Here is an 11835-nt window from a genome sequence, read left to right as displayed (position 1 = left end):
AGACTCCTACTAAAGGGAAAATGGAAAATCATTCCCCAGAATTTACTGCTATTTACCTCCTCTGGACGACTGAGGACATGTCCCTCTGGTCCAGTAATACCCAAGTCCAAGATCCTGCGCTGCTCCTGTGGAAAAGAAAGAAAGAAAGAAAGAAAGAAAGACAGAAAGACAGACAGACAGACAGACAGACAGACAGACAGACAGACAGACAGACAGACAGATATAAACAGACAGATAGATGGATAGATGGATGGATGGATGGATGGATGGATGGATGGATGGATGGATGGATGGATGGATGGATGGATGGATGGATGGATGGATGGATGGATGGATGGATGGATAGATAGATAGATAGATAGATAGATAGATAGATAGATAGATAGATAGATAGATAGATAGATAGATAGATAGATAGATAGATAGATAGATACATAGATACATAGAGACAGCAGAATGAGAAGATAACAAAAGCATGAGCTCGCTGAATCTTTAAACAATGATGTCATAATCTCAATATACTGTATATATTAAAAAAAACAATACATTTTATCTACACAACCAAACTTTGTCCTCATTACAAAGCATTTGCTTATCTTCATCATGATAAATATACCTATCCGTAGCCAAAAGTCATCTGCAATTAATTATATCGACCTCATGTAGGAATATTTGCTTTGGTTTAGCATGCCAGTATAAAGTCTGAGTGTTCATTGGGGAACATATGTTTTGATTTAACATCTCCAAACAGTTTATTGTTGATAGTAACTGTGAGTAATGGAGTTCAGTGCTGGACTGAGGATCTCACCTCGGCTATGATGTCTCCGTTCTCAGCGTGGACCTGAGCGATGGCCCCGAGGTCCCGAATTACACTGAACACTTCGTAGATCTGCACTCAAACACACATCTGAACTCATTCAAGGGCTAAACTCAGAAAGGATTGACAAATATGACAGAAGCATGCTTAAAACAGATGCAATACTCATCGGCTGACTATTTATGCATCATTTGTTTATAAATTAGCAAGGGACTGTACTAATAAACCATTGAGAATTATTATATTGGAGCACTGTGGTTTTGAACATGCGTGGTGCTTTAATATACTAATTCTTAATGAAATATTATGGAATTGTTTGAATAGTGAATAGTGAAAAAAGCAACATCCCAGCAGACACACAACGTCATAATATTAGGTTAGACTTAGGTCACTCTAGAGACAATCTTATTTTGTCGTCCAATAAAAAACATCAATAGTTTGTTGATTTTAGGTTGTGTTGAAAAGTTGGAAAAATCCAACATTGAGTCAACATCTTAAACCAATGTTATATTGATGTCAAACACTGACATTGATTCGTCAGGTATGGCAACTAAAATCCAAAGTCTAATAGACGTCATATTGGTAACATCCACACAACGTCCAGCTGTATCATCATTAAACGTTAATAGTTTGTTGATATTAGGTTGTGTTGGAAAATGACCCAAATCCAATGTTGAGTCAACATCTTAAACCAATGTTATACTGATGTCAAATACTGACATTTATTCATCAGGTATGGCAACTAAAATCCAACGTTTGATTGACATCATATTGGTAACGTCCACACAACGTCCAGCTGTAACATCATTAAGACTGATTTATACTTCTGCGTCAAACGCCGGCGTATGCTACGGCGCTGACGCATAGCCCTTCGCCGATGGTCGCTGACGTGCACCTCTCAAAAATGTAACTACACGTCGCAACGACGCGTAGCGCAAGCTCTGTGATTGGTCGGCTTGGTAGCGCTGACGAGTCTGGGCGGGACCGAGAGCCGTGCGAATGGCTGGACGCGAGCCTGATGGAGCGATTGTTTACAAATGTGGAGTCCTGTGAAGGAGCTCCTGATGGAAAGTTTTGTTTTGTTTACCTCATAGTTAAAGTTGTTGCACGTCCGCCGGTTCCTGCCTCAAAATGAGCGAGTTTGAGCCACTTGTACATCCAGGAAGTGTTTAGGAAAAGCAAAACATCAGCGAAGAAACTCGACACAGAGAAACATTTACACCTCACTGCCAACTAGCGTTTCGGAAGTGTTAATGCAGACTAACAGAGACAGCGCGCAGAAGTATAAATGCACAGCTACGCGCGTTGCATGCGCCGTGGGTTACGCCGGTCACTTGACGCAGAAGTATAAACCAGGCTTTAGATGTTAATATTTTGTTGTTTGTTTTGTTAACATTGATGTCGGCCTAACTTCAACCCAATTTTCATTTCCAAACACAATATGCAACATCGCGCGATGTAGGGGCACAACATCAATCTGACATCATGTTGACATCCTGTGCCTGCAGGGATAATGAATTCAGGACCAAATTTTAAAAATGTATTACATTTTTATTTTTTTATTTTAAAGTCCACTGATTTGGTCCTCCATAGGCTTTTACTTAAAATAACAAATATAAAAACTGACTGATTGAATGGCTTAATGAAAAATTGTATTAATTTGTTGTTTGGTTTATTAATTTTTTTATTACATAGGCATTTTTCTGTTACATTCAAAACCATAAAATAAATAAGCACATTAGTAAATGAAATGAATAATTACATCAATGAATTAATAAGTTAATAACTTACAATTTAAATACAATTAATGTTGAGATCATTCAGTCCAGAATAGATTTTTGGGCATTTTCCCATACTCTTTATTACAAAGAATTAATAAATTTCATTAAAGTTATTTATCAAATAGTATGTACATGTTAAAAACCACAGTCAAACTATGGTATTTTTTCTAATTACATCATTTGGCAAATTAATATAAAAATACAAATAAATAAATGTAAAAAATAAATAAATAAATAAATGTAAAAAATACACACGTAAAAATTTAAAAACAATTCTAGGCTATTTAAGATCTTCTGCATTGTTAAATCACCAGTGGCAGTCAGAATCTGCAGACATTTTTTGCTCTTTTTGCTGAGAATTTGGTTAACAATCTGGAGATTTATAAGAAATTATTTTAGGAGTAACATAATTAAAAACTTAATATATGAAATAAAAAATAATGTGTTTTAAATTTTTATTTAATGTTTACAATGCAAATCCAATTAGATCCACTTATTCAGTAAACAAAGCAAGTCTACTAAAAGACAGAAGATATTACTTTATAAACTGTATGGTGAATAAATCATATCAACATTTTAATATTACTATTATTATAAAACAATAATATTAGTGAAACTAATTTAAAAATGGAATAAATATAAACTTACACACATCTATACAAGTAAATACAGAGACTCGATGAGAGGCCAAACATCTGTGGAAATCTGCGGATTTCTGTGTCCATAGATTCCGTGAGGGCCTAATTATCACTGCAAGACCTATAATATTTGGCCATGAGGTATATTTTTGGAATTTAGGGCATCCTAGAATGTTTGGCACTCTGAAATCATCACAGAAATGTTATTTTCTTTAGAATTTTTTAATCTTTAGGGTTTTTTAAATTATTATTATTATTATTGTTTACTTATTTACTTTTTTATTATATACATTTTTCTTTCTCCCTTTTGATGCTGTGGTTAAAATATGACAGACATATTTTTGTTATTCATAAGATCCTTAAAATAGCAAGAGCTTGGGTACAGCTAATAAAGGAAGTCATACCTGTGAATCAGTGAGCTGGAAAAAGTCTTTATAGGCCAGGTAGACGAGGAAAGAGTTAACGCCTGCACACACAGAGTCAGCGTATGAAATTACAGAGGGAAATGAAGGAGAAGGTGAAACAGTGCAGCAGCAGGATTCCTGACTGATGGAGTAAATGCTAACTCTGCTGCGTTTGTACACCACACACAGATGTTTACATGAGTTAACACTGGCAGGGGTTTACCATGGTCTTTGACGAGTGCCTCCATCTCCTCCTGAACACCCTTGTGCCATTCAGTGATGTCCACGTGAAGAGAATAATCACAGCATGCTTTACTGTCTGCCCATTCCCTCCACTGATTGAAGGCTGAGATCAAACTCGTCCCGGGTTCAGGCACCACATGATCAACTGTGGATCAAAATGCATTTCAATCAGGTAATAATGCTGCTGTGAGCACAAACGAGGACAAACAGAGACATAAAACGTGTGCTATTTTAAGCACACCGTCTCCATCCTGTCTGCAATGCTGTTAGATGTTGGAAAAGATGGCTTGATCATAAAGGATACTGGTGGCTCGAGAAAACAGCATAAAGCAGATCTAACATCAATAAACTGTGTTATCTGATTACACCACTGGCAAATGTATCACAGTAGCTGTTTCTATCCTCCTATTTTTATGTGCATTTTGTAATATTGCATAAAAATGCTTATGGAAATGCCAAGAAACTTTGAAAAAATATATAATTTAACACATAATAGTGCACATAAACTATGATGAATACACATTTGCTGAAAAAAATTTCAGCAAGCACATTAGTCATGTGATTTTGCTTGAACAGATTACGTGATAACAAAAATGGGCACTATGGGACAGCATTAAAGGGTTACAGCCCTATTCCAAAATGGATTAAATTAATTTATTTCCCCAAAATTCTACTTACAAAACCCCATAATGACAATGTGAAACAGATTTTTTTTAAATTGTTGCAAATTTATTAAAATAAAAAACTTGAAAAATCACATGTACTTAAGTATTCACAGCCTTTGCTCAATACTTTGTTGGTGCACCTTTGGCAGCAATTACAGCCTCAAGTCTTTTTGAATATGATGCCACAAGCTTGGCACACCTGTCTTAGGGAATTTTTGTCCATTCCTCTTTGCAGTACCTCTCAAGCTCTAGCAGGTTTCATATAGGAAGCGACGGTGTACAGCCATTTTCAGATCTCTCTAGAAATGTTCAATAGGATTTAGGTCTGGGCTCTGGCTGGGCCACTCAAGGATATTCACTAAGTTGTTGTGAAACCACTCCATTGATATTTTGGCAGTGTGCTTTGGGTCATTGTCCTGCTGGAAGATGAACCGTCACCCCAGTCTGAGGTCAAGAGCACTTTGAAGCAGGTTTTCATTCAGGATGTCTCTGTACATTGCTGCATTCATTTTTCCCTCTTTCCTAACTAGTCTGAAAAACATCCCCAAAGTATGTGGCTGCCACCACCATGCTGCACTGTGGGGATGGTATTACACTAAGATAGAAAGGTAGATAGAAAATTTAGTTTGTTATGGTCTGAGATTCCTTCAGATGCCTTTTGACAAATTCAAGGCGAGGAGGAGCTTCCGCCTGGCCACTATATCATACAGGCATGATTGGTGGATTGCTGCATAGGGGGCTATCCTTTTGTAAGGTTCTCCTCTCTCCAAAGAAGAATGCTAGAGCTCAGCGAGTGACCATCAGGCTATTGATCACCACCCTGACTAAGACCCTTTTCCCCCAATCACTCAGCTTAGATGGCCGGCCAGCTATAAGAAGAGTCCTGGTGGACCCAAACATCTTTCTCTCTTACGCCCCATTTACACGGCGCCTCAGCGTCAACGCTTGACTGAAAGCGTGTCTGAAATTGGGGCTGAAGCGGTGGTCATAGAAGCGTCAGCCAATGACATTCAGTCAGCAATAGGCCACTGTCTAGCTGGTGTATTTGCATACAGCGATCTGATTAGCTGATGCTTCAGTTGGCGCTTGAAAAGTTGAGCTAGTCCCAACTTCTGCAGCGAGCAATGCCTCTGAAGCGGCGCCAACGGATCCACAATGCAGTTCGGCAACGCCTGATGTCACCCATTCAAAGTGAATGGGAAGCATTGATGCTGACGCCCCGTGTGAATGTGGCGTTATGGATGATGAAGGCTATTGCGGCCATTGGAACTTTCAGAGCAGCAGAAAGTTTTCTGTAACCTTCCCCAGCCCTGTGCCTCGAGACAATCCTGTCTCGGAGGTCTACAGACAATTCTTTTGTCTTCATGCTTGGTTTGTGCTTTGACATGCACTGTCAACCCTGGGACCTTATATAGACAGGTGTATGCCTTTTCAAATCATGTCCAGTCAACTGAATTTACAACAGGTGAACTCCAATGAAGCTGCTGAAACATCTCAAGAACGATCAGTGGAAAAGTTTTCAGGTTTTTTATTTTTAATAAATTTGCAACAATTTAAAAAAAAAATCTTTTTTCACATTGTCATTATGGGGTATTGTGTGTAGAATTTTGAGGATATTAATGAATTTCATCCAGTTTGGAATAAGGCTGTAACAAAGATATGTGAAAAAAGTGAAGCGCTATGAATACTTTCCAGATGCACTGTATACTACTTATACTACAAAATGGGGTAGAATAGTGCATAAGAATGCAATTTGGGATGTGCTTTCGGTGTATGAGTTTCACACATACCGATAATGGTGGTTCCTCCAGCCAGAGCAGCACGGGTGCCTTGGTAGAAGTCATCAGCAGCAGTCATACCCCTGTCAGGCATCTGGAAGCGTGTGTGCACATCAATACCACCAGGCATCACCATGCGCCCATGGGCATCGATGGTTTTCACCCCACCGGGCACTATTAGATTTTCTCCAATTTGCCTGTAAGTGAGCGTGAGATATGAAAAAGCAATATACAATCTGATAAACCTTAATGTCATTTCAGGGGCCACGTTTAGAGGGCTATTGCATTATCTTATTATCTGTCATATGATATAAGGGCATATTTTGAACACAGGTCCCAAGAAGAAGAAGTCAAATGTTGCTGTACACTTACACTTGGACCAATTTTATTGAGTAGAAAGAATATTCAATGACAGTTTTTACTTACTAATATTTCACATAACATTTGAATAAAATACAATATGAAGACGTGAGTAAATTAATGTTCTATTATCCTTCAGCGTAACAGATATGTAAAAATGAAACAGCATACTTGTTCTGATGTGTTCTTATTAATACATAAACACGAAGAACTACTTTTTATACTATTAATACTACAATATTAATCTACATTATAGGGTTGTGCCGATAGACGATGCCAACAAACTTCACGATTCTGAGCCGGCATCGCGATCCATCGCGAGTACATTTATATTGATATATAACTTATTATTTACATGTCATCTGAATAGCAATAACGGTCTTTTCATGAGCTGTGTTAAATTTTACATATAGCTGCCGCTAGCACGGCTGACAGCATCGTGAGGATTAAATGAAGGATTATACAGAACCTCTCGCGCTTAAAATGTGTAGCTTCAGTGGCAAACGATGTTACCTGCAAACTCCGTCCCACAGACTTTACAGTGAATGGCATTAGTCATTTTCATAGTGGACTTGAAACACTGAAAGTCTTTTATCCACTCTTGGAAAAGTGTAAATAGTGGATTAACATTCAGCACATGATCACTAATAATCATTATTAGTAACTGTAGGTAAATCTGTCAGTGTTATTTTCATTGTCTCATCTTCAGCCCTTCATATTTTCGCGATTGTAGCTCCTGTCATCTGAAGGCAGAAGGCATTGACTTAGTGATTGACAGCTGATATTAACCAATTATTCAAGTTTAGTTCTAAAGCAGTGAACCCATAAGAAGCGCACAAAGGCGGGGCAAGCATTGCAGGCTTTTTTACTTCAGCAAGTTCACATAACTGTTTTAATCTGTTCCTGAGTGCTGCGTTTGGCAATTTTAGGTGCAAAGATGCATTCTGCATAAATGTCTCCTAAATCCACCCACGCGATGAGGATTTTGTAGTGAAAACAATGCACTACAGTGAACTCCAAATGAACTCTTGTCTTCTCCAACAGCTGTGGGAAAAGCCATTAGAACGCGGAAAAAAAGTGATTGACAGGTGGTCATTTGTTTGTATCTTTATTTATATATGGTTTGGTTATGGGTAAAGCAAAGACCATGTCGGTCAGTTAGTGAAAACTGTAGGCTACAATTAATTAATTTGTTATGAATTAATTGATATTTAACAACCAACCCACCCCCGCCTACGACAACAATGGCATTGTCCATTGCGATGTTTCACATAAGTCATCGTACGATGCCAAATTGGTCAACATCGCACAACCCAACTAAATTATATTATATTATATTATATTATATTATATTATATTATATTATATTATATTATATTATATTATATTATATTATATTTTTTATTAATACTACAATATTATACTACATTATATTATAATTTACATTATATTACATTATATTATATAAGAAATTTCATTAATACAATTTTATAATGCATTATATTATTTTATAAATTATATAAATACTACAATATTATAATACATTATATCATATTCTAAATTATATTAATACTATAATATTATACTACATTATGTTATATTCTTAATCTCTCAAAATGTCTTGGCCACAAAAGGATAAAAAGTAGCAGTGTGAAATAGTGGTAAAATTTCGAATATTAAAAATGACAAATAATTAATATGTTGGTATTATTCCGTTGATTATTATCAGTGCTTGAGTACATTATAGTAAAAATGAATGATTTTTACAAATAAAACAGGACATATTCAAGTGTATGGATATCTCACACTCACTTGATCAGGCCATCCTCCATATAGATGTCGGCACAGAACGACTGATCATCGTTCACAATCTTAGCCCCTTTAATCAGGAGACGGTCACTCTGGAAACACAGATAAACACAAAGTCCCATCAGAATCACATTTATGTACATTTCCTAATTATCTGTTAGCATGCCAAGTGAACAAGTTGTTAAAAGACTTGATATCATTAGGAATTATTCTATATGATCACCCCAATAGTATGATGTTAACCAGGAGCCAGTTAATCAGAGCTCATAATGCAGGAGTATATCGTCACCCACATTCTTTACAAACAGCATCAGGGAATTCTGTGGCCTTCACAATTATAAACACATGTTCACCATGGAATATTTATCTGTCATTGAGCTACAATGTGCTCAGTTGAACATTGGAGACACTGATTCACTTCTATAACCTGAAAGTTGGCGCTGATTTTTCTGGTGTAAAGAGTACTGCATTAGAGTTGGCAGTTCTGATTCATCTTAGCGACTCAAAACTTTTGAAGCTGTTCACAAAAATGATTTGTTCTAATTCAATCAGTGACTCTGTGTTTCACACAGCCATCGACAATTTAAGAGACTTTTGTTATTATTTGTTATTAAGAGACTTCTTAGTTTGATATGTCTCTGGATTAATGATTTTAGTTATGCATTTGGAATAAAACTTTCCATTTTTATTCAGAAAGCAACTGAAGACATTTTCCAAATTTTAGTTACAGCAATTTGTACATTAAATAAAATGGAGTCATGTTTTCATGAGTCAAACACCTATGTAACAGCTATTTTACTTCAATATTTGGTGGAATAATCTAGATTTTTGAAGACTTTTTTAAGACCTTTTTTAAGACCACTAGGAATGAAATTTTAGACTTATACAGTCTTAAACACTAAGAATATTTTTCAAATGGCTCGGTTGTTGTTACTTGTTTTTAATGTCATTGATACAAGTTATTTCTTTAAATTTATCAAAACAAGAAAACTTGTATATACTTTTTTCAACATAGAGTTTCTTTTTTTTAATAAATTATTTGTTGGCTTTTTGTCCGAATGGATTGAGTTTAACTCCTAAATGCTTTTGTGTTATAAAGCCTTAGCGATTCCATGTTTATTTATAAATATTATGTCGCTTCCCCTTATTTGTCTGTATATATTTTTGTATAACTGAAGGATCACTGCTCTGTTATTATCATGAGTAATTGTGTACTTGTTTTTAGATTTCTTTCCCTGATTAGACAATTTGATTTGGACAATTTGCCATAAAAATGGCTGTTGTCAATTGCTCTTTCCAATAAAAACACATATTTGTTACTGGTGATTGGATGGTTGTTGGACCGATTGGGTAGCTTTACTTGGACAGAGGGACATTAAGACATGTTTAAAATGTTTCGAGACACACAACACAATATTTCAGGGAATTTAAGACTTTTTAAGGCCTAAAATTCTGCTTTTGAAATTCAAGACATTTTAGGACTTTTTAAGACCCCGCGGACACCCTGATATGGTATTATGGCCAATAGTGATTGTTTTTGAAAAATCAAATCTCTAAATAACAATATTTTATTTGACATTTAGAACAAATTATATCAGAAATTCCAAGAATACAACACTTTACTCAAACAAACCCATACTTAATAAATCTGGTAAATCCAGAGACATTTTTCATAGCTGTAATTATGCCAGTTGGCGGCAACAAAGTGAATCTTTTGTGAGTGGGTCAATGAATCATTCACTTATCCAAGTCTTGAAAAAGTGGTGTTATTAAAATACGGATGCCTGAGTTCTACAGCAGTGTATTTTTACACAATTATACACACTGATAATACTCCACCATTCTTATCTCTGTGGTGTAAACAACAGTGATTCACATGCTAAACTGAACAAACTACAAGCAGTTACTTGTTCTCAATGTTTCAATTGTTCAGTTTGTTCACAAACGAGACGTCCCAGTTCATTCATGAGTCTCATTCAGGCTAAAAACACAGACATGGTTCATGATGGTGGGTGGGATGGTACATTCACATTTTGATTGGTTGGTGTTATAGTCAATCTTTAAAAAAATTTATAATACAAATATACATATACAAAACAAGAAAAGAATGAACAAAATGTTTTACTTATGTAGCTACTAATTTACAAAATATTGTTAATATACTATTACTATTAATATCTGCTATTATTTATTTAAAAATATATAAATTAAATACTTTTATTTATTTTCATATTTGCAACACTGATGTACTTTATAATTATTACGAAAAGATAAATAATTAGAATTATGCTTGTCTTTCTGTAATAATTCAGTAAAATATATTTTTAAATAAAATATTAAAAAACTGTAAACTCATCTTTGTGTAGTGAATAATAATAATAATAATAATAACAACAACAACAACAACAACAACAACACAACAACAACAACAACAACAACAATAATAATAATAATAATAATAATAATAATACATGAATAATGAAGAAAGGCAAGCACTTAAGCAAAAACATATTTTCTTTAAGTAAAAAAAATAAACAAACAAATAAATAAATAAATACCACATTAATATTAAATAACTTAATTAAATTATTTAATCGTCACAAACACACATATCCCTAAAGGACTTCAAATCCGCCATTATATGGACTATGGATCCAGTCATGCACCGCTCACACACACCTGTTTGGGATTCTATTGATTTCGCACACTCACAGCTGGGAGCCACTCATGAACAGATAACATAGACTTTAAACCACACACACACTTTAGTGCTGAGTCTTGTTTATTTGTTACAGTGAACATTACCACACATTTCTCTTGCCTTGCTTTGCTGTGTTTTGACCCTCGCCTTGTTTTTTGTTTACAATTTCTGCTGCCTGTACTGACCATTCGCCTGTGTATTGACTACGACTTTGGATTCTCTGTATATCTTTTTAGGACCCCGCGGACACCTTGTTATATGCAGTCCGGCGCAGCCTTCGCATACACGCTCACCTCTCAAAGACATATACTTACACATCACAACCACACATAGCACAAACTTTGTGATTGGTCGGTTTGGTATCAGTGACAGCGATGCAGAGAGACACGTTTGAGGCAACGTGTGTTTTAATTTCAGTTGTTCAACGTTGGTGTTCAATAAATAATCATAGATAGTAGATAATGTGTGTTTACTTTAATAATTTTAAAATCAAATAATCCACCCTACATTCTAAAATCACTTGTAATATGTGAGCATATTTAATGTACAAAACTTGTCAGTAAACTATGAGGGAAAAGACATATTATAAATAAATAATATAATCGTTGATTAATTGTAACCGAGTAAAATGTTTAATTA

General features: G+C 35.3%; 1 protein-coding gene across 4 annotated transcripts in view; it reads right to left on the bottom strand.

The window, feature by feature from the left end:
• dpysl2b (dihydropyrimidinase like 2b) overlaps nucleotides 1–11835 on the bottom strand; it is a 48946-nt gene that overhangs the window by 18618 nt on the left and 18493 nt on the right. For all 4 annotated transcript variants that reach the window (XM_068223800.2, XM_073913978.1, XM_005155631.6 and 1 more), the window contains 6 exons: nucleotides 8499–8587; nucleotides 6339–6523; nucleotides 3864–4028; nucleotides 3641–3702; nucleotides 809–889; nucleotides 57–125 (listed from right to left, as the gene is read on the bottom strand). In XM_068223800.2, coding sequence (XP_068079901.2) covers nucleotides 57–125; nucleotides 809–889; nucleotides 3641–3702; nucleotides 3864–4028; nucleotides 6339–6523; nucleotides 8499–8587 — 651 coding nt within the window. The remainder of the gene's footprint in view (nucleotides 1–56; nucleotides 126–808; nucleotides 890–3640; nucleotides 3703–3863; nucleotides 4029–6338; nucleotides 6524–8498; nucleotides 8588–11835) is intronic.

This window comes from Danio rerio, chromosome 10 (genome assembly GCF_049306965.1).
Source record: "Danio rerio strain Tuebingen ecotype United States chromosome 10, GRCz12tu, whole genome shotgun sequence".
NCBI lineage: Eukaryota > Metazoa > Chordata > Actinopteri > Cypriniformes > Danionidae > Danio > Danio rerio.
Note: the sequence above shows the minus strand (reverse complement) of the source record. Positions and strands in the feature narration are given on the sequence as shown.